The sequence below is a fragment of the Entelurus aequoreus genome, linkage group LG21, assembly GCF_033978785.1.
Source record: "Entelurus aequoreus isolate RoL-2023_Sb linkage group LG21, RoL_Eaeq_v1.1, whole genome shotgun sequence".
NCBI classification, from domain to species: domain Eukaryota; kingdom Metazoa; phylum Chordata; class Actinopteri; order Syngnathiformes; family Syngnathidae; genus Entelurus; species Entelurus aequoreus.
In genome coordinates this window covers 44,473,220-44,496,888 of record NC_084751.1, presented here as the reverse complement: position 1 = coordinate 44,496,888, position 23,669 = coordinate 44,473,220, and the positions used below count along the sequence as shown (strand labels likewise).

The 23,669-nt window shown below is 32.2% G+C and overlaps 1 protein-coding gene across 1 annotated transcript; it reads right to left on the bottom strand.

Annotated features, from left to right (window-relative positions):
* Positions 1 to 1,490: 1,490 nt before the first annotated feature.
* On the bottom strand, positions 1,491 to 22,543 carry gfi1b (growth factor independent 1B transcription repressor). The gene is made up of 7 exons (XM_062032212.1): positions 22,272 to 22,543; positions 16,457 to 16,541; positions 16,206 to 16,376; positions 15,893 to 16,113; positions 13,839 to 13,976; positions 9,582 to 9,747; positions 1,491 to 2,989 (listed from the first exon to the last, which is right to left on the bottom strand). Exons 2-7 carry the CDS (start codon positions 16,530 to 16,532, stop codon positions 2,811 to 2,813), a joined length of 951 nt encoding a protein of 316 aa, XP_061888196.1. The 5' UTR covers positions 16,533 to 16,541; positions 22,272 to 22,543; the 3' UTR covers positions 1,491 to 2,810.
* Positions 22,544 to 23,669: the final 1,126 nt, after the last annotated feature.

Genomic DNA, 23,669 nt, shown 5'->3' with positions numbered 1-23,669 from the left:
TTCAATATTATCAAAATATTATATTATCATGTATTCCAAAAATATTTGTTCTTAAAATAAAGGTAAATAATGTACTTAAATGTGTGCTTGCCTTATGATTTTAAAACAAACTAACAATCAAATTGTAGACTGTAAAATTGACGATAGATTTTACGGTTAAATTCGTCCGACTTGAGTTTTTTACTGTAAAATCAACTTTGGTACTGTTTTTTTTTCCATATACAGTAAGACACTAAAACATTAAAAAACAAACAAAAAAAAACATTAAAACAACAAGATTGTACAGTTAAAAAAAAAACCTAGCAGCTCTGTTGTTTGAATTTTCCCGCTAAAAACAGTGGTATTGTTTCTCCATTCCATTCCATTTATTCCATGTTTTATATGCTGTAAAAAAAACACTGCTTTTACTGTAAAATTCTGGTGACTGAGCTGCCAGTTTTTAAAGTAAAATGTGTATATTTTTTTTGCAGCTTATGTCGAAAAAATATATTGTTAATGTTCTATATATATATATATATATATATATATATATATATATATATATATATATATATACATACACAGCTCAATTTTGTTTCATCTGACATCACATGGACAAAGATAAGACCTTCTGGAGGAAAGTTCTGAAACAAAAATTTAGATGTTTGACCACAATACCCAGCAATATGTTTGGAGGAGAAAAGGTGAGGTCGTTAATCCCAGGAACACCATGCCTCCTGTCAAGCATGGTGGTGATAGTATTATGCTCTGGGCCTGTTTTGCTGCCAATGGAACTGGTGCTTTACAGAGAGTAAATGGGACAATGAAAAAGGAGGATTACCTCCAAATTCTTCAGGACAAGCTAAAATTGGGTCTTGAGGTTGGGTCTTGGGCGCAGTCGGGTGTTCCAACAGGACAATGACCACCAAACACACGTCAAAAGTGGTAAAGGAATGGCTAAATCAGGCTAGAATGAAGGTTTTAGAATGGCCTTCCCAAAGTCCTGACTTAAACGTGTGGACAATGCTGAAGAAACAAGTCCATGTCAGAAAAGCAACACATTTAGCTGAGCTGCACCAATTTTGTCAAGAGGAGTGGTCAAAAATTCCAGCAGAAGCTTGTGGATGGCTACCAAAAGCGCCTTATAGCAGTGAAACTTGCCAAGGGACATGTAAGCAAATATTAACATTGCTGTATGTATACAAACCCCGTTTCCATATGAGTTGGGAAATTGTGTTAGATGTAAATATAAACGGAATACAATGATTTGCAAATCATTTTCAGCCCATATTCAGTTGAATATGCTGCAAAGACAACATATTTGATGTTCAAACTCATAAACATTTTTTTGTTGTTGCAAATAATCATTAACTTTGGAATTTGATGCCGGCAACATGTGACAAAGAAGTTGGGAAAGGTGGCAATAAATACTGATAAAGTTGAGGAATGCTCATCAAACACTTATTTGGAACATCCCACAGGTGTGCAGGCTAATTGGGAACAGGTGGGTGCCATGATTGGGTATAAAAGTAGATTCCATGAAATGCTCAGTCATTCACAAACAAGGACGGGGCGAGGGTCACCACTTTGTCCACAAATGCCTGAGCAAATTGTTGAACAGTTTAAGAAAAACCTTTCTCAACCAGCTATTGCAAGGAATTTAGGGATTTCACCATCTACACTCCGTAATATCATCAAAGGGTTCAGAGAATGTGGAGAAATCACTGCACGTAAGCAGCTAAGCCCGTGACCTTCCATCCCTCAGGCTGTACTGCATCAACAAGCCACATCAGTGTGTAAAGGATATCACCACATGGGCTCAGGAACACTTCAGAAACCCACTGTCGGTAACTACAGTTGGTCGCTACATCTGTAAGTGCAAGTTAAAACTCTCCTATGCAAGGCGAAAACCGTTTATCAACAACACCCAGAAACGCCGTCGGCTTCGCTGGGCCCGAGCTCATCTAAGATGGACTGATGCAAAGTGGAAAAGCGTTCTGTGGTCCGACGAGTCCACATTTCAAATTGTTTTTGGAAACTGTGGACGTCGCGTCCTCCAGGACCAAAGAGGAAAAGAACCATCCGGATTGTTCTAGGCGCAAAGTGTAAAAGGCAGCATGTGTGATGGTATGGGGGTGTATTAGTGCCCAAGACATGGGTAACTTACACATCTGTGAAGGCACCATTGATGCTGAAAGGTACATACAGGTACATATGTTGCCATCCAAGCAACGTTGCCATGGACGCCCCTGCTTATTTCAGCAAGACAATGCCAAGCCACGTGTTACATCAACGTGGCTTCATAGTAAAAGAGTGCGGGTACTAGACTGGCCTGCCTGTAGTCCAGACCTGTCTCCCATTGAAAATGTGTGAAGCCTAAAATAGCACCAGGGAGACCCCCGGACTGTTGAACAACTTAAGCTGTACATCAAGCAAGAATGGGAAAGAATTCCACCTGAGAAGCTTCAAAAATGTGTCTCCTCAGTTCCCAAACCTTTACTGAGTGTTGTTAAAAGGAAAGGCCATGTAACACAGTGGTGAACATGCCCCTTTCCCAACTACTTTGGCACGTGTTGCAGCCATGAAGTTCTAAGTTAATGATTATTTGCAAAAAATAATTTGTACTTTTGACCTCGTCACATTTTCAGTAGAGCCATAATAAATTCATAAAAGAAGCAAACTTCATGAATGTTTTTAGTGACCAACAAGTATGTGCTCCCATCACTACATCACAAAAAAATAGAAATGATTGTAAACTCCAGACAGCCATGACATGATGTTCTTTACACGTGTACGTACACTTTTGACCAGGACTGTACATCAGAAAGGCGTCACTTCAGGACATGTTGGCTCTCCTGGTGCCTGCGGAGGTCCACTTTGCGCTGGAAGCCTTTGGAGCAGACGTCACATCCGAAGGGTTTGAAGCCGGTGTGTTTCCTGCTGTGGGTGATCAGGTTGGAGCTCTGGCTGAAGGCTTTGCCACACACTTGACACTTGTGGGGTTTCTCACCTGCCAGGGACGGGAAATCTTGGGTGATTTGTAAGAAGGAGCAGCTTTACACAAATCAAAATGTTTTCTGGAAAAGCAGGTTTTCGTCACTGCAAACTCCACCATGAAGAAGATGTTTACATTGTTGCTAACTCATGTCATTCGGATTCACCACAAAACAAATGTTGCATTAATCATGCTAATCGCACAATGTATTTTTTTTTATTTTTTTATTTTATTTTGACTGTATATGCTCCCAACTGCAAATTATAACCTTGTTACTATTATATATTATATATTATTATAATGTATATTTTCTGCTGGATCTACTCTCTATTTTATGCTGCCCTTTTTTTTTTGCTGCAGCTTTTATATTACTGTAATATTTTACATGGTAATTGGAATTTTTTTATATATTGCATTATAGCAGGGGTCACCAACGCGGTGCCCGCGGGCACCAGGTCGCCCGTAAGGACCAGATGAGTAGCCCGCCGGCCTGTTCTAAAAATAGCTCAAATAGCAGCACTTACCAGTGAGCTGCCTCTATTTTTTAAATTGTATTTATTTACTAGCAAGCTGGTCTCGCTTTGCCCGACATTTTTAATTCTAAGAGAGACAAAACTCAAATAGAATTTGAAAATCCAAGAAAATATTTTAAAGACTTGGTCTTCACTTGTTTAAATAAATTAATTTACTTTTTTACTTTGCTTCTTATAACTTTCAGAAAGACAATTTTAGAGAAAAAATACAACTTTAAAAATGATTTTAGGATTTTTAAACACGTATACCTTTTTACCTTTTAAATTCCTTCCTCTTCTTTCCTGACAATTTAAATCAATGTTTAAGTAAATTTATTATTTTTATTGTAAAGAATAATAAATACATTTTAATTTAATTCTTAATTTTAGCTTCTGTTTTTTCGACGAAGAATATTTGTGAAATATTTCTTCAAACTTATTATGATTCAAATTCAAAAAAAATATTCTGGCAAATCTAGAAAATCTGTAGAATCCAATTTAAATCTTATTTCAAAGTCTTTTGAATTTATTTTAAATTTTGTGTTCTGGAAAATCTAGAAGAAATAATGATTTGTCTTTGTTAGAAATATAGCTTGGTCCAATTTGTTATATATTCTAACAAAGTGCAGATTGGATTTTAACCTATTGAAAACATGTCATCAAAATTCTAAAATTAATCTTAATCAGGAAAAAATAATAATGATGCTCCATAAATTATTTTTTTAATTTAATAGTATATATATTTATTGTGAGAAATCATTAAGATGATCAGTGTTTCCACAAAGATAAATATCATTAATTATTAATAATAGCATAGAGTTAAAGGTGAATTGAGCAAAATGGCTATTTCTGGCAATTTGTTTAAGTGTGTATCAAACTGGTAGCCCTTCGCAATAATCAGTACCCAAGAAGTAGCTCTTGGTTTCAAAAAGGTTGGTGACCCCTGATATATAGTATATAAAAATATTATATAATATAATATATCAGTATATATAATATACTGCATATATAATATGTAAATATCACATATATGTTATATTTTACAAACCCTGTTTCCATATGAGTTGGGAAATGGTGTTAGATGTAAATATAAACAGAATACAATGATTTGCAAATCATTGTATTCTGTTTATATTTACATCTAACACCATTTCCCAACTCATATGGAAACAGGGTTTGTATATTGCTACTATGGTACATTTTTTTGTCTACTTTATACCTGCATTATCCTTTCCATCCTTTGTAACTGAGCTACAGTGTGGAACAATTTCCCTTGTGGATCAATAAAGTTTGTCTAAGTCCAAGTCTAGGTTGTTATACGGTCAGTGGTCAGGTCAATGCATAAAGATGAGTGAAGAGACTCCGACCGATGGCCGATTTTTCTTCCAAAATAGCCACCTTTTGCTCTGATTACTGCTTCGCACACTCTTGGCATTCTCTGGATGAGCTTCAAGAGATGGTGTCCACTTCACAGGTGTGCTTGAAGCTCGTGGAGAGAATGCCAAGAGTGTGCAAAGCAGTAATCAGAGCAAAGGGTGGCTATTTTGAAGAAACTAGAATATAAAACATGTTTTCAGTTATTTCACCTTTTTGTGTTTAGTACATAACTCCACATGTGTTCATTCATAGTTTTGATGTGACAATCTACAATGTAAATAGTCATGAAAATAAAGAAAGCACATTGAATGAGAAGGTGTGTCCAGACTTTTGGCCTGTACTGTACATCCCGACAGGTCTTAAGCTAAAACTGTTACCGGGTTTTAAGCACATGAATAGAAAAAAACCATGTGAATGTTACTGGATGACATTCTGACAATACAATGGCATATATGTTCAAATATTGGGTTTATTTTTAAGTTAATTTAAAAGATTAATAAGTAAGTAACGGCAATAACCCGTGATTAATCATGATTAATTCAAATGCAAAAGTGCGATTAATCTGATTGAAAAATTTATTATTTGACAGCACAAGTTTTAGCTATATTTTACACTTTTTGAATTATTTTTTTAAGCGAATTTAAATTATGCAGGCAAGTAATTTACTGCCTTTAATCATGATTAATTAAAATGCAAAAGTGTGATTAATCTGATTGAAAAATGTATTATTTGACAGCACACATTTTAGCTTTATTTCACTCTTTTTGAAGTATTTTTTGAAGTTAATTTAAATTATGCAAGCAAGTAATTTTCTGCCATTAATCATGATTAATTAAAATGTAAAAGTGTGATTAATCTGATTGAAAAATGTATTATTTGACAGCACACGTTTTAGCTATATTCCACACTTTTTGAAGTATTTTTTTTAAAGTTAATTTAAATTATGCAAGCAAGTAATTTACTGCCATTAATCATGATTAATTAAAATGCTAAAGTGTGATGAATCTGATTGAAAAATGTATTATTTGACAGCACACATTTTAGCTATATTTCACTCTTTTTGAAGTATTTTTTTAAGTTAATTTAAATCATGCAAACAAGTAATTTACTGCCATTAATCATGATTAATTAAAATGCAAAAGTGTGATTAATCTGATTGAAAAATGTATTATTTGACAGCACAAGTTTTAGCTATATTTTACACTTTTTGAATTATTTTTTTAAGCGAATTTAAATTATGCAGGCAAGTAATTTACTGCCATTAATCATGATTAATTAAAATGCAAAAGTGTGATTAATCTGATTGAAAAATGTATTATTTGACAGCACAAGTTTTAGCTATATTTTACACTTTTTGAAGTATTTTTTAAGCAAATTTAAATTATGCAGGCAAGTAATTTACTGCCATTAATCATGATTCATTAAAATGCAAAAGTGTGATTAATCTGATTAAAAAATGTATTATTTGACAGCACAAATTTTAGCTATTTTTTTCACTCTTTTTGAAGTATTTTTTGAAGTGAATTTAAATTATGCAAGCAAGTAATTTACTGCCATTAATCATGATTAATTAAAATGCAAAAGTGTGATTAATCTGATTGAAAAATTCCTTATTTGACAGCACAATTTTTAGCTACAGTATATTTCACTCTTTTTGAAGTATTTTTTGAAGTTAATTTAAATGATGCAAGCATAATTTGTCTTCCTGTTACTCAAATGAGTCTTTGGTCAACTCAGGAATTGTCAAAAATGCGATAAAGTTGGCTGACAAAAGTTACATGAAACAAATGGTACAGACGTGGTGGAATGGCTCCTCACAATTACTGACAGAGCTCGGTGGCAAGCAGGAAACTGGGGTATGCAAATCTTCCTTCATTCTGATGTATCAGTGATATCCTTCTTTCCAAGCATTATGATACCCGTGGTACAAAAGTCCAACATACAGTACAGGCCAAAAGTTTGGACACACCTTCTCATTCAATGCCTTTTCTTTATTTTCATGACTATTTACATTGTAGATTGTCACATCAAAACTATAAAATGAACACATGTGGAGTTATGTACTTAACAAAAAAAGGTGAAATAACTGAAAACATGTTTTATATTCTAGTTTCTTCAAAAATAGCCACCCTTGGCTCTGATTACTGTTTTGCACACTCTTGGCATTCTCTGGATGAGCTATTTATTTATTTTCATTTCGACTGTGTATGTTTCTAACTACGACTTAGAACCTAAAGGGGGTTGTGTTGTTATACGTTCAGTAATCAGCGCAAAGATGAGTGAAGAGACTCCGACCGATATCTTTGCTGGCCAATTTTTCTTCAAAATAGCCACCCTTTGCTCTGATTACTGCTTTGCACACTCTTGGCATTCTCTGGATGAGCTTCAATGGGCAGTCACCTGAAATGGTTTCCACTTCACAGGTGTGCTTGAAGCACATAAATCGTTATTTTCATGACTATTTACATTGTAGATTGTCATTGAAGGCATCAGAACTATGAGACCTGTGAAGTGAAAACCATTTCAGGTGACTACCTCTTGAAGCTCATGGAGAGAATGCCAAGAGTGCGCAAAGCAGTCATCAGAGCAAAGGGTGGCTATTTTGAAGAAACTGGAATATAAAACATGTTTTCAGTTATTCAATAAATAAATGAAAATTGAAGCTGAAACTGAACCTGAACAGAACTGAACTGAATGACCCCGATTTTCTGGAATGGCTTTCAAATGATACATTTTTTAATCAGATAAATCCCACTTTTGCATTTTGCTTAATCATGATTAACGGAAGTAAATTAATTTCTTGCATAATTTCAATTAACTTAAAAAAAAAACCTAAATATTTTGACACAAATGCAATTTTATTGACATAATGTCACACATGAACTTTATTTTTGTAAACGTTTTAATTAGTGTTGTCAAATAATATTTTTTTTAAATTCACATTAGAATGCAGCTGAGATAGGCTCCAGCACCACCCGCCACCCCAAAAAAGGGACAAGTGGTAGAAAATGGATGGATGGATGGATGGACATTAGAATGCAGCTGAGATAGGCTCCAGCACCACCCGCCACCCCAAAAGGGACAAGCGGTAGAAAATGGATGGATGGATGGATGGATGGACATTAGAATGCAGCTGAGATAGGCTCCAGCACCCCCCGCGACCCCAAAAAAGGGACAAGCGGTAGAAAATGGATGGATGGATGGATGGACATTAGAATGCAGCTGAGATAGGCTCCAGCACCCCCCGCGACCCCAAAAGGGACAAGCGGTAGATAATGGATGGATGGATGGACATTAGAATGCAGCTGAGATAGGCTCCAGCACCACCCGCGACCCCAAAAAAGGGACAAGCGGTAGAAAATGGATGGATGGACATTAGAACGCAGCTGAGATATGCTCCAGCACCCCCCGCCACCCCAAAAGGGACAAGCGGTAGAAAATGGATGGATGGATGGATGGATGGATGGACATTAGAATGCAGCTGAGATAGGCTCCAGCAACCCCGCGACCCCAAAAGGGACAAGCGGTAGAAAATGGATGGGTGGATGGACATTAGAATGCAGCTGAGATAGGCTCCAGCATCCCCCGCCACCCCAAAAAAGGGACAAGCGGTAGAAAATGGATGGATGGATGGATGGACATTAGAATGCAGCTGAGATAGGCTCCAGCACCACCCGCCACCCCAAAAAAGGGACAAGCGGTAGAAAATGGATGGATGGATGGATGGATGGACATTAGAATGCAGCTGAGATAGGCTCCAGCATCCCCCGCCACCCCAAAAAAGGGACAAGCGGTAGAAAATGGATGGATGGATGGATGGATGGACATTAGAATGCAGCTGAGATAGGCTCCAGCACCACCCGCCACCCCAAAAAAGGGACAAGTGGTAGAAAATGGATGGATGGATGGATGGACATTAGAATGCAGCTGAGATAGGCTCCAGCACCACCCGCCACCCCAAAAAAGGGACAAGCGGTAGAAAATGAATGGATGGATGGATAATGTCACACATGAACTTTATTTTTGTAAACGTTTTAAATAGTGTTGTCAAATAATACATTTTTTAAATCACATTCATCTGATTTGCACACTCTTGGCATTCTCTCGATGAGCTTCAAGCACACAAGTGAAAACCATTCTTGAAGCTCATCCAGAGAATGCCGAGAGTGTGCAAAGCAATAATCAGCGCAAAGGGTGGCTATTTTGAAGAAACTAGAATACAAAACATGTTTTCCATGTTCCACATGTGTTCATTCATAGAAATGCAATGAATTTCATTGAATTTCATTGAATGAATTAATTGAAGCTCATCCAGAGAATGCCAAGAGTGTGCAAAACAGTATTCAGAGCAAAGGGTGGCTATTTTGAAGACACTAGAACATAAAACATGTTTTCCATGTGCCACATGTATTCATTCATAGAAATGCAATGAATTTCATTGAATTTCATTGAATGAATTCATTGAAGCTCATCCAGAGAATGCCAAGAGTGTGCAAAACAGTAATCAGAGCAAAAGGTGGCTATTTTGAAGAAACTAGAATACAAAACATGTTTTCCATGTTCCACATGTGTTCATTCCTAGTTTTGATGTGACAATCTACAATGTAAATAGTCACGAACATGAAAAAAACACATTGAATGAGAAGGTGTGTCCACACTTGTGTTTTTTCTTGATATCAGCATCAAATATGGATGCCAACAAAGTACAGCCGTCATACCGGTGTGGATGTAGGTGTGCTTCTTCATGTCGGACTTCTGGTGGAACCTCTTGCCACAGAACTGGCAAGGGTATGGCCTGGTGTCGGAGTGGATGAGGAGGTGCGTGGAGAGCGTGGAGGAGCGCTTGAAGGATTTACCACACATCTTGCACTCAAAACTTTTCTCCTGGACAAATGCAGAAGACGTGTTGCGTCATCATTAGCAGATAAAGTAAAAAGATGATCAATGTTTAGATCAATGACACAATACATTTTCATGACTGAACACAGTTTTGTCTACAACAATCTCAGGCAAGCAAAACAAGAAGATATCAGAAGAGGATATCAAATACTGCATACCACTTTGTGTGATATCATGTATGCCAATTTCATTCATTTATTATTTTATAAATACCACAGTGTCTGATATCATTAGAACCTGAATGTGTTATATCATAAATATATAGTGTCTGATACAAACTATCGTGAATTAAATAATCAATTATTTAATGAATACCATTTATCCTGATTTTATTCATTATTTTTTAATGAATACTGTATTATCTGATACAATTTATTGTGAATTCATTCATTTAATATTTAATTAATAGCACAGTGTTTAAGATAGTGTATCCTGAATATATTCACGTATTATTATTTAATGAATACCATCGTACCTGATATCATTTATCCCAATTTCATTCATTTATTATTTTGTAAATACCACACAGTCTGATATCATTAGACCTGAATGTATTCATTTATTATATAATAAATACATAGTGTCTGATACAAATTATTGTGAATTAAATAATTAATTATTTAATGAATACCACAGTGTCTGATATCATTAGTCCTGAATTTTTTCATTGATTATTTAATGAATACTATAGTGTCTGATACAATTAATTGTGAATTCCTTCATTTATTATTTAATTAACAACAGTGTTTAAGATAATGTATCCTGAATATATTCCTTTATTATTATTCAATGAATATCATAGTACCTGATATCATTCATCCCAATTCCATTCATTTATTATTTTATAAATACCACACTGTCTGACATCATTAGACCTGAATTTACTAATTTATTATATAATAAATACATAGTGTCTGATACAAATGATCGTGAATTAAATCATTAATTATTTAATGTTCACCACAGTGTCTGATATCATTAGTCTTGAATTTTTTAATTGATTATTTAATGAATACCATAGTGTCTGATACAATTAATTGTGAATGCATTCATTTATTATTTAGTTAACAACAGTGTTTAAGATAATGTATCCTGAATATATTCACGTATTATTATTTAATAAATACCATCGTACCTGATATCATTTATCCCAATTTCATTCATTTATTATTTTATAAATACCACACTGTCTGATATCATTAGTCCTGAATTTATTCATTTAGTATACAATGGATACATGGTGTCTGATACAATTTATTGTGACTTCAATCTTTTATTATTTAATGAATACCAGTGTCTGATATCATTAGTCCTGAATTTATTCATTTATTATTTAATTAACAACAGTGTTTAAGATAATGTATCCTGAATATATTCACGTATTATTATTTAATAAATACCATCGTACCTGATATCATTTATCCCAATTTCATTCATTTATTATTTTATAAATACCACACTGTCTGATATCATTAGTCCTGAATTTATTCATTTAGTATACAATGGATACATGGTGTCTGATACAATTTATTGTGACTTCAATCTTTTATTATTTAATGAATACCAGTGTCTGATATCATTAGTCCTGAATTTATTCATTTATTATTTAATTAACAACAGTGTTTAAGATAATGTATCCTGAATATATTCATGTATTATTATTTAATGAATACCATAGTACCTGATATAATTTATCCCAATTTCATTCATTTATTATTTCATAAATACCACACAGTCTGATATCCTTATACCTGAATTGATTAATTTATTATATAATGAATACAATAGTGTCTGATATCGTGAATTCAATCTTTTATTATTTAATGAATACCACAGTGTCTGATACCATTCATCCTGAATTGATTAATTATTTATTTAATAAATATTATAGTATCTGATACAATTTATTGTGAATTCATTCATTCAATATTTAATTAATAATTAATAGTAAGATAATGTACCCTGAATATATTCATGTATTATTATTTAATGAATACCATAATACCTGATATCATTTATCTTGATTTCATTTATGTATTATGTTATAAATACCACAGTGTCTGATATCATTAGTCCTGAATTTATGAATTTATTATACTGTCTATTGAATACATAGTGTCTGATACAAATTATCGTGAATTCAATCATTTATTATTTAATGATTACCACAGTGTCTGATACCATTTATCCTGAATGTATTCATTTATCATATAATGAATACCACAGTGTCTGACACCATTTATCCTGAATTTATTCATTTAATATTTAATTAATTATACAGTGTTTAAGATAATGTATCCTGAATATATCCATGTATTATTATTTAATGACTACCACAGTAGCTGATATTATTTATCCAGATTTAATTACATAAATATTTAATGAAAACCACAGTGTCTGATATCATTTGTTTTAAATAAATTGTGGAATAAATGACACAGTGTTTGGTAACATTTATGCTGAATTCATTAATTAATACCACAGTGTCTGATATCTGTAACCCCAATTTCATGTGTGAAATATTTAATGAATACAGTGTCTGATATCATTTATCCTTAATTCATTCATTTATTGTTTAATGAATACCATACTCTGTGATGTCATTTATCCTGCATCTTACACTATTGCATAGTGTCTGATAATATTCATCTCAATTTGATTCATTAAATAATTAATTAATTCCCCAGTGTCTGATATCATCATTTGTCCTAAATTAATTATTGTATCATTATAAAATGAATGACAGAGTGTCTAACATCATTTATCCTGGGTTAATTAATGTATTGTTTAATGAGTACCACAGCGTCTGATAGCATTTATCCTAAATGATTCACTCTTTATTTAACGAATATCCCAGTGTCTGATATCATTTATGCTGAAATGCTCAGTCATTCACAAACAAGGACGGGGCGAGGGTCACCACTTTGTCAACAAATGCCTGAGCAAATTGTTGAACAGTTTAAGAAAAACATTTCTCAACCAGCTATTGCAAGGAATTTAGGGATTTCACCATCTACGCTCCGTAATATCATCAAAATGTTCCGAGAATCTGGAGAAATCCCTGCACGTAAGCCATGATATTACGGACATTCAATCCCTCAGCGACGTCAGTGTGTAAAGGATATCACCACATGGGCTCAGGAACACTTCAGAAACCCACTGTCAGTAACTACAGTTGGTCGCTACATCTGTAAGTGCATGTTAAAACTCTACTATGCAAAGCGAAAATCATTTATCAACAACACCCAGAAACTTGTCTCGAGCTCATCTAAAATGGACTGATGCAAAGTGGAAAAGTGTTCTGTGGTCCGACGAGTCCACAATTCAAATTGTTTTTGGAAACTGTGGACGTCGTGTCCTCGGGACCAAAGAGGAAAAGAACCATCCGGATTGTTCTAGGCTCAAAGTGTAAAAGCCAGCACGTGTGATGGTATGGGGGTGTATTAGTGCCCAAGACATGGGTAACTTACACATCTGTGAAGGCGCCATTAATGCTGAAAGGTACATACAGGTTTTGGAGCATCTAAGCAATGTTACCATGGACGCCCCTGCTTATTTCAGCAAGACAATGCCAAGCCACGTGTTACATCAACGTGGCTTCGTAGTAAAAGAGTGCGGGTACTAGACTGGCCTGCCTGTAGTCCAGACCTGTCTACCAGTAAAAATGTGTGGCGCATTATGAAGCCTAAAATACCACAATGGAGACCCCCGGACTGTTGAACAACTTAAGCTGTACATCAAGCAAGAATGGGAAAGAATTCCACCTGAGAAGCTTTAAAAATGTGTCTCCTCAGTTCCCAAACCTTTACTGAGTGTTGTTAAAAGGAAAGGCCATGTAACACAGTGGTAAAAATGCCCCTGTGACAACTTTTTTGCAATGTGTTCATCTGCGGTCCTCTCCAAGGTTTCTCATAGTCATTCACATTGACATCCCACTGGGTTGGGAGTTTTTCCTTGCCCTTCTGTGGGCTCTGAACCGAGCATGTCGTTGTGGCTTGTGCAGCCCTTTGAGACACTCGTGATTTAGGGCTATATGAATAAACATTGATTGATTGACATTGACCAACACACCGTACCTGGTAGTGGACGTTCATATGCTGCTCCAGACTGACGGCATGGCCAAAGGTTTTTCTGCAGATGTTGCAGCCAAAAGGTCTCATCCCACTGTGGGACCTCCTGACGTGGACCTCCAGGCCGTGAGACGTTGAGAACACCTGAAGCACAGTTGAGATGTCAACAACTTTAGGCCAGTGTGAAAATGAAAAGCATAAACTGTCAGTACACTGCAAAAACTGCAATCTAAGTAAGATGAAATATCAAATAAGGGTGATATTTGCTTATTTTCTGTCTGATAAGATTTTTCTTCTCACTAAGCAGATTTTATGTTAGAGTGTTTTACTTGTTTTAAGTGTCCTAAATGATGTCAGTAAGATATTACAGCTTGTTGCTGAGATTTGATGAGCTATATTGAGTAAAACATGCTTGAAACTAGAATATCAAGTGTTGCAAAGCTGTGTCATCAACACTCACAAGTATAAAACTACTTTTTTTTAAAAGTAATCATTTCTTATTTCAAGCATGAAATCAAAAATCATGACTTTGACACAATTGTGTCTCATAATTAAAACAGATGACAGCCAAATGGACTTTGCTGTTTTATTTTCAATGAAACCATAGAAAACATGTACTTATATAGTAGTACAGTTGGCACAGTACAGTAAACTGACAGTTAATATTTAAACTTTTGACATTTCTAACAATTTTGAACAGAAATAGTTCATGCACATTCAGATAAATTCTTTAAAATTACAATTAAAACAATTTTGGCCGGGGGCCGGGCTGTATATATGCGCACTAATTGCACTAACCCTTCTTTTAAAAAAAAACAACATTTTTTTAGATATATGCATACTAGTTTTAGCTATTTGGCTGTTTTGGTTTTTATTTTTATTTTTTTATTATTATCTTTTTATTTTTTATTTTATTTTATTATTATTATTTTATACACTGTAGCACTTTGAGGTTGTTTACTCAATTTAAAGTGCTTTTACAAATAAAATCTAGTATTATTATTATTATTTGACTGAAAGAGCACGCACTTGGCGCGATGATGTCATGTTATCCATGGAAAAATGCATTTTTAGACAATATGAGTTGCCTGAGCGGCTAGGAGACCCCGAGAGTAACAAGCGCTTGCCTTGTTGCCTTTCCATTAAGAACAATAAATTAGTTTTTAGTATACGTTTGCTGGTTTCAAGAAATGTAATGCCGAGCCCATATCATTATGTCAAGATAATGGCACTAGCATTTACTTCATTTAAGAATATTTTTCAACATATTGAGAAAAAAGGTCTCTTTTTTTTCTACCAAGAAAAGTGCACTTGTTATTAGTGAGAATATACTTATTTTAAGGTATTTTTGGGTTCATTGAGGTTAGCTAATTTTACTTGTTTTGTAAAGTCTTGACAAGCCACATTTTCTTGTTCTATTGGCAGATAATTTTGCTTAGTTCAAATAAAATACCCCTAATTTTTATATATTTTGTTCTTGTTTTTGAACACTGACTTTTTGCAGTGTGACTCCTCCTTACTCTGGTGTAGTTAGTCAAGTGTGACTCAAACAGTAATCTATGTTTCTGGATAGAATGATGGCGCCTTCCCGGTTTGCGTGAAAGGGCTAAGGGGGCTAAGGGGGCTAAGGGGGCTAAGGGGGCTAAGGGGGCTAAGGGGCGAAACATCAATGAGAGGTGGTCCCCAGCTGAAGACCCTGCAGCAAAACCTTTTCTGGTATGCGGTCAGGTTTAGGCCTGCCTCAGGGAAGAGGACGTCCCTGCCATGCACAGTCCACCACAGGCACCGGTGGAGGTGCGACAGGCCTAAGACCACCTTGCTGTAATTAAAAAGGTAGTTTTGGGTTCTTTGAGGTTAGCTAATTTTACTTGTTTTGGAAAGTCTCGACAAGCCAAATTTTCCTGTTCTATTGGCAGATAATTTAGCTTATTTCAAATAAAATACCCCTAATTTTTGTATTATTTTTTTTTTAACACTGACTTTTTGCAGTCAGACCCAAGGCTTTCTCCGTATCAGATGGATTTTTTTTTTTAATGTGATTTTGTCGGAGAAGAACCCACCTTGTCACAGGTGATGCAGTGGTAGGTGTCGGATCTGGGGGAGTAGTGTGTGCTGCAGTCCAGAGGCTGCTGGTGCTGCGGGCTCCGGCTGACGTGGGTGTTGTACAAACTGGTGGCGTGCTGCAGCACCGCCGGGCTGAAACCCAACTGGTAGGAAGTCGGAACCTGCTCCCAGGAATACGCCGGTTTATAGTAAGGACTGAATTCTCCCACCTTAGGCTCTGAGGAGCACAGACGAAGAAGAAACTGTTTTCTATTTGTAGTTCTATGGTTTAGCCCGCAGGGAAATGTAATGTTTGCACTTGCAGCTCACCTGTTAAATAGTACGGCTGTGAGGGAGCCACGGGGGGTCCGGTGGGCTCCGGGTGCACAGATAAGGGACATTCCAGCTCCTGTTTTTCTAAAGGCTGGGGGTCTGTTGGAGATTGCCGGCCTTCGGTCTGAGGCCTGTCTGAAGAAGAGGCTGGAAAGATGCCTTCAGATCCTAAATAATAACGGCGTCATTGACAAGTTCAAAACACACAGCTTCTCATCACAATTTAATGAAATAAAACCTCAACTCACCTTTGTCGTCTTCATACGATCTATGCACATTAAAGGACACACTTCTCTTGTTCTTCACCAGGAAGGATCGAGGCATGTTGAAACTCTACAAGTACAACAAAGATTTTGCTTTAATTAGAGCTTTTTTCTTATTTGGATTTCAATAAGTATGAATATCATGCAAACTTTGTTCAATTTCATGAGTTTAAATCAGGCTAAGAGAGCAAGTTAACCCAGTAGAACCAGTTTTTAGAACGTTTTGACCAAATTGAATGAGGTACCGAATAGTGTTTTTTATTGGCCTTAAATCATTAAAAAAAATGCATTTTTGTAATATGTCACTGTATAAAAGTTTCACTTTTTTATATGGAAACACTGAAATAAATAAACTTTTTAAATGTCATTTCCATCCATTTTCTCTAGAAGTACAACAAATATTTTGCTTTAATTAGAGCTTTTTTTCTTATTTGAATTTCAATAAGTATGAATATCATGCAAACTTTGTTCAATTTCATGAGTTCCAATCGGACTAAGAGACCAAGTTAACCCAGTAGAACCAGTTGTTAGAACTTTTTGACCAAATTGAAAATGGTATAAAATTGTGTTTTTTTTATTGTCTCAAATAATTTTTTATAAAAATGCATTTTTGTAATATGTCACTGTATAAAAGTTTCACTTTTTAAATGGAAACACTGAAATAAAAGAACTTTTTAAATGCCATTTATATCCATTTTCTCTAGAAGTACAACAAATATTTTGCTTTAATTAGAGCTTTTTCTTATTTGAATGTCAATAAATACGAATATCATGCAAACTTTGTTCAATTTCATGAGTTCGAATCGGACTAAGAAATAATGTTTTTTTTTTAGATATGTGCAAATTAGCTATAGCTATTTGGCTGTTCTAGTTTTTATTTTTATTTATTTATTTTATTTTATTTTATTTTATTTTATTTTATTTTATTTTATTTATTTATTTATTTATTTATTTATTTATTTATTTATTTTATTTTATTTTTTTAATACACTGTATCACTTTGAAATTGTTTACTCAATATAAAGTGCTTTTTACAAATAAAATCTATTATTATTATATCCCAGTAGAACCAGTTCTTAGAACTTTTTGACCAAGTTGAATGAGGTATAAAATTGTGTTTTTTTTATTAGCTCAAATCATTAAAAAAGATGCATTTTTGTAATATGTCACTGTATGAAAGTTTCACTTTTTAAATGGAAACACTGAAATAAATGAACTTTTTAAATGCCATTTCCATCCATTTTCTCTAGAAGTACAACAAATATTTTTGCTTTAATTAGAGCTTTTTTCTTATTTGAATTTCAATAAATATGAATATCTTGCAAACTGTTCAATTTCATGAGTTCCAATCGGACGAAGGGACCAAGTTAACCCAGTAGAACCAGTTGTTAGAACTTTTTGACCAAATTTAATGAGGTATAAAATTGTGTTTTTTATTGGCTCAAATCATTTAAAAAAAAATGCATTTTTGGAATGTTCACTTTTTAAATGGAAACACTGAAATAAATGAACTTTTTAAATGCCATTTTCATCCATTTTCTAGAGAAGTACAACAAATATTTTGCTTTAATTATAACTTTTTTTTCTTATTCGAATGTCAATAAATACGAATATCATGCAAACTTTGTTCAATTTCATGAGTTCGAATCGGACTAAGAAACAATGTTTTTTTTAGATATGTGCAAATTAGCTATAGCTATTTGGCTGTTCTAGTTTTTATTTTTATTTTATTTTATTTTATTTTATTTTATTTTATTTTATTTTATTTTATTTTATTTTATTTATTTATTTGTTTTTTAAATTTTTTTTTTTTTTTTTTTTTTAATACACTGTATCACTTTGAGATTGTTTACTCAATATAAAGTGCTTTTTACAAATAAAATCTATTATTATTATATCCCAGTAGAACCAGTTGTTAAAACATTTTGACCAAGTTGAATGAGGTATAAAATTGTGTTTTTTTTAATTAGCTCAAATCATTAAAAAAGATGCATTTTTGTAATATGTCACTGTATGAAAGTTTCACTTTTTAAATGGAAACACTGAAATAAATGAACTTTTCAAATGCCATTTCCATCCATTTTCTCTAGAAGTACAACAAATATTTAATTAGAGCTTTTTTTTCGAATATCATGCAATCTTTGTTCAATTTCATGAGTTCCAATCAGACTAAGAGAGCAAGTTAACCCAGTAGAACCAGTTGGTAGAACTTTTTGACCAAATTGAATGAGGTATAAAATTGTGTTTTTTTTAATTGGCTCAAATCATTAAAAAAAAGTGAATTTTTGTAATATGTCACTGTATAAAAGTTTCACTTTTTAAATGGAAACAGTGAAATAAATGATTTTTTTAAATGTCATTTCCATCCATTTTCTCTAGAAGTACAACAAATATTTTGCTTTAATTAGAGGTTTTTTCTTATTTGAATTTCAATAAATATGAATATCATGCAAACTTTGTTCAATTTCATGAGTTCGAATCGGACTAAGAAAAATGTTTTTTTTAGATATGTGCAAATTAGCTATAGCTATTTGGCTGTTGTAGATTTTATTTGTATTTATTTATTTTATTTTATTTTATTTTATTTATTTATTTATTTTTTTGTATTTTTTAATACACTGTATCACTTTGAGATTGTTTACTCAATATAAAGTGCTTTTTACAAATTAAATCTATTATTATTATATCCCAGTAGAACCAGTTGTTAGAACTTTTTGACCAAGTTGAATGAGGTATAAAATTGTGTTTTTTATTGGCTCAAATCATTAAAAAAGATGCATTTTTGTAATATGTCACTGTATGAAAGTTTCACTTTTTAAATTGAAACACTGAAATAAATGAACTTTTTAAATGCCATTTCCATCCATTTTCTCTAGAAGTACAACACATATTTTGCTTTAATTAGAGCTTTTTTCTTATTTGAATGTCAATGAATACGAATATCATGCAAACTTTGTTCAATTTCATGAGTTTGAATCAGACTAAGAGACCAAGTTAACCCAGTAGAACCAGTTGTTAGAACTTTTTGACCAAATTGAAAATGGTATAAAATTGTGTTTTTTTATTGGCTCAAATCATTTTTAAAAAATGCATTTTTGTAATATGTCACTGTATAAAAGTTTCACTTTTTAAATGGAAACACTGAAATAAATGAACTTTTTAAATGTCATTTCCATCCATTTTCTCTAGAAGTACAACAAATATTTTGCTTTAATTAGAGCTTGTTTTCTTATTTGAATTTCAATAAGTATGAATATCATGCAAACTTTGTTCAATTTCATGAGTTCGATTCAGACTAAGAGAGCAAGTTAACCCAGTAGAACCAGTTGTTAGAACTTTTTGACCAAATTTAATGAGGTATAAAATTGTGTTTTTTACTGGCTCAAATCATTAAAAAAAAAATGCATTTTTGGAATTTTCACTTTTTAAATGGAAACACTGAAATAAATGAACTTTTTAAATGCCATTTACATCCATTTTCTCTAGAAGTACAACAATTATTTTGCTTTAATTATAACTTTTTTTCTTATTCGAATGTCAATAAATACGAATATCATGCAAACTTTGTTCAATTTCATGAGTTCGAATCGGACTAAGAAAAATGTTTTTTTTAGATATGTGCAAATTAGCTATAGCTATTTGGCTGTTGTAGATTTTATTTGTATTTATTTATTTTATTTTATTTTATTTTATTTATTTATTTATTTTTTTGTATTTTTTAATACACTGTATCACTTTGAGATTGTTTACTCAATATAAAGTGCTTTTTACAAATAAAATCTATTATTATTATATCCCAGTAGAACCAGTTGTTAGAACTTTTTGACCAAGTTGAATGAGGTATAAAATTGTGTTTTTTATTGGCTCAAATCATTAAAAAAGATGCATTTTTGTAATATGTCACTGTATGAAAGTTTCACTTTTTAAATTGAAACACTGAAATAAATGAACTTTTTAAATGCCATTTCCATCCATTTTCTCTAGAAGTACAACACATATTTTGCTTTAATTAGAGCTTTTTTCTTATTTGAATGTCAATGAATACGAATATCATGCAAACTTTGTTCAATTTCATGAGTTTGAATCAGACTAAGAGACCAAGTTAACCCAGTAGAACCAGTTGTTAGAACTTTTTGACCAAATTGAAAATGGTATAAAATTGTGTTTTTTTATTGGCTCAAATCATTTTTAAAAAATGCATTTTTGTAATATGTCACTGTATAAAAGTTTCACTTTTTAAATGGAAACACTGAAATAAATGAACTTTTTAAATGTCATTTCCATCCATTTTCTCTAGAAGTACAACAAATATTTTGCTTTAATTAGAGCTTGTTTTCTTATTTGAATTTCAATAAGTATGAATATCATGCAAACTTTGTTCAATTTCATGAGTTCGATTCAGACTAAGAGAGCAAGTTAACCCAGTAGAACCAGTTGTTAGAACTTTTTGACCAAATTTAATGAGGTATAAAATTGTGTTTTTTACTGGCTCAAATCATTAAAAAAAAAATGCATTTTTGGAATTTTCACTTTTTAAATGGAAACACTGAAATAAATGAACTTTTTAAATGCCATTTACATCCATTTTCTCTAGAAGTACAACAATTATTTTGCTTTAATTATAACTTTTTTTCTTATTCGAATGTCAATAAATACGAATATCATGCAAACTTTGTTCAATTTCATGAGTTCGAATCGGACTAAGAAACAATGTTTTTTTTAGATATGTGCAAATTAGCTATAGCTATTTGGCTGTTGTAGTTTTTATTTTATTTTATTTTATTTTATTTTATTTTATTTTATTTATTTATTTGTTTTTTAAATTTATTTTATTTTATTTTTTTAATACACTGTATCACTTTGAGATTGTTTACTCAATATAAAGTGCTTTTTACAAATAAAATCTATTATTATATCCCAGTAGAACCAGTTGGTAGAACTTTTTGACCAAGTTGAATGAGGTATAAAATTGTGTTTTTTTATTAGCTCAAATCATTAAAAAAGATGCATTTTTGGAATATGTCACTGTATGAAAGTTTCACTTTTTAAATGGAAACACTGAAATAAATGAACTTTTCAAATGCCATTTCCATCCATTTTCTCTAGAAGTACAACACATATTTTGCTTTAATTAGAGCTTTTTTCTCGAATATCATGCAAACTTTGTTCAATTTCATGAGTTCGAATCAGACTAAGAGACCAAGTTAACCCAGTAGAACCAGTTGGTAGAACTTTTTGACCAAATTGAATGAGGTATAAAATTGTGTTTTTTTTATTGGCCTTAAATCATAAAAAAAAAATGCATTTTTGTAATATGTCACTGTATAAAAGTTTCACTTTTTAAATGGAAACACTGAAATAAATGATTTTTTTAAATGCCATTTCCATCCATTTCTATAGAAGTACAACACATATTTTGCTTTAATTAGAGCTTTTTCTTATTTGAATTTCAATAAATATGAATATCATGCAAACTTTGTTCAATTTCATGAGTTCCAATCGGACTAAGAGACCAAGTTAACCCAGTAGAACCAGTTGTTAGAACTTTTTGACCAAATTGAATGAGGTATAAAATTGTGTTTTTTTTATTGGCCTTAAATAATTTTAAAAAATGCATTTTTGTAATATGTCACTGTATAAAAGTTTCACTTTTTAAATGGAAACACTGAAATAAATGAACTTTTTAAATGTATTGATTAAAATGTATCGTAGCTAAATAAGAAAAATGGGTTAAAATACATATTAAAAGAGTCTAAATATACATAGGAGTGTGTTAAAAGAATGAACTGCAGTGACTCACCTTTAAAAGTAGAAAGTTTGAATTAAAAAAAAAACAATTAACTCCTTGTCCTTTTTCTTAGGTCGCAAAAAAAAAAAAAATCTTTTCCAACGAGTCCCGAATGCAAACCAGCGTAAAAAAAAAAGCATTGCACTTGTTGCTCTTTCTTTTTCTCCCCTCCCTGATTTCCAATCAGATAATTTGTGAGGAGAATCTGACTGTGGTTTCAACCAATGGAGGGCCAACCTGCAGAGGACATTTGCCTACAAGGAAGACATTCTAGAAGCCCCACATGGCTGCGAGGGGGATATAACAGACAAACTACTAGAAATTGCTCAAAGTTTCATCATGACTTCTTATTTATATACTTTTTTTTTTTTTAATTTTCTTGTAATCGGACCATATTTTCGGTATATTAGATGGAATTTTTACCTGACATGTTTATGAAGAAGACTGCAGATGACAGAAAAATAAAAAATAAAATAAAAAAATAAAAAATAAAAAATAAATAAAATAAGATAAAAATTAAATACAATTAAATTAAATAAAATAAAATTAAATTAATTTAAATTAAATTAAATTAAATTAAATTAAATTAAATTAAAAATAAAAATACAAATAAAAATAAAATACAATAAATAAAAAAATTAATAAAAATAAGATAAAATTAAATAAAATAAAATAAAATAAAACACGATTAAATTAAATTAAATTAAATTAAATTAAATTAAATTAAATTAAATTAAATTAAATTAAATTAAAAATCAAAATAAAAATAAAAATACAATAAAATAAAATAAAATACAAATTAAATTAAATTAAAAATTAAATTAAAAATGTAATCAAAAATAAAATTAATAAAACTTCTATAAATTTCAACATGATTTTTTTCCCCTACTTTTTAGGCAAAATGAACATAATGTGAAATTCACAAACTAATAATTTAGTTCTATTTACATCTAAATCAAATGTTACTTTTTGATTTATGTGTATGAAGCGGTTTATTATTTTAAAATCCAAAAGGTCACCGGAGATTGAGCAGCACCTCCAAAGATACACACCAAACCAGTCTGGCTGAATAAATGTTTACTGGTGTGTCTGTGTGTGCATTTGATGAGGACTGCTGACACATTTCTTCACATGACACATGACTAACATAACAAACATCTCATTCCAGTACAGTAAATTATCTTTGGAAAGCTCATTAAAATTAAAAAAAAATGAAACTCCAATATTCTCTAGATTCACACACAGAGTGAAATTCTCCATTTATTAAGAAAAACTCAAATTTAGTCCATCATTAAATGGAAAAAAGTGTCATCTTGTAAACTAATCAGCAAAATAAATACAAAAAAATATAAATTTACTTTTAATTAGTCTCAGTCTGAATGAACTTTTGCACGCTATTCGAAGTTATCA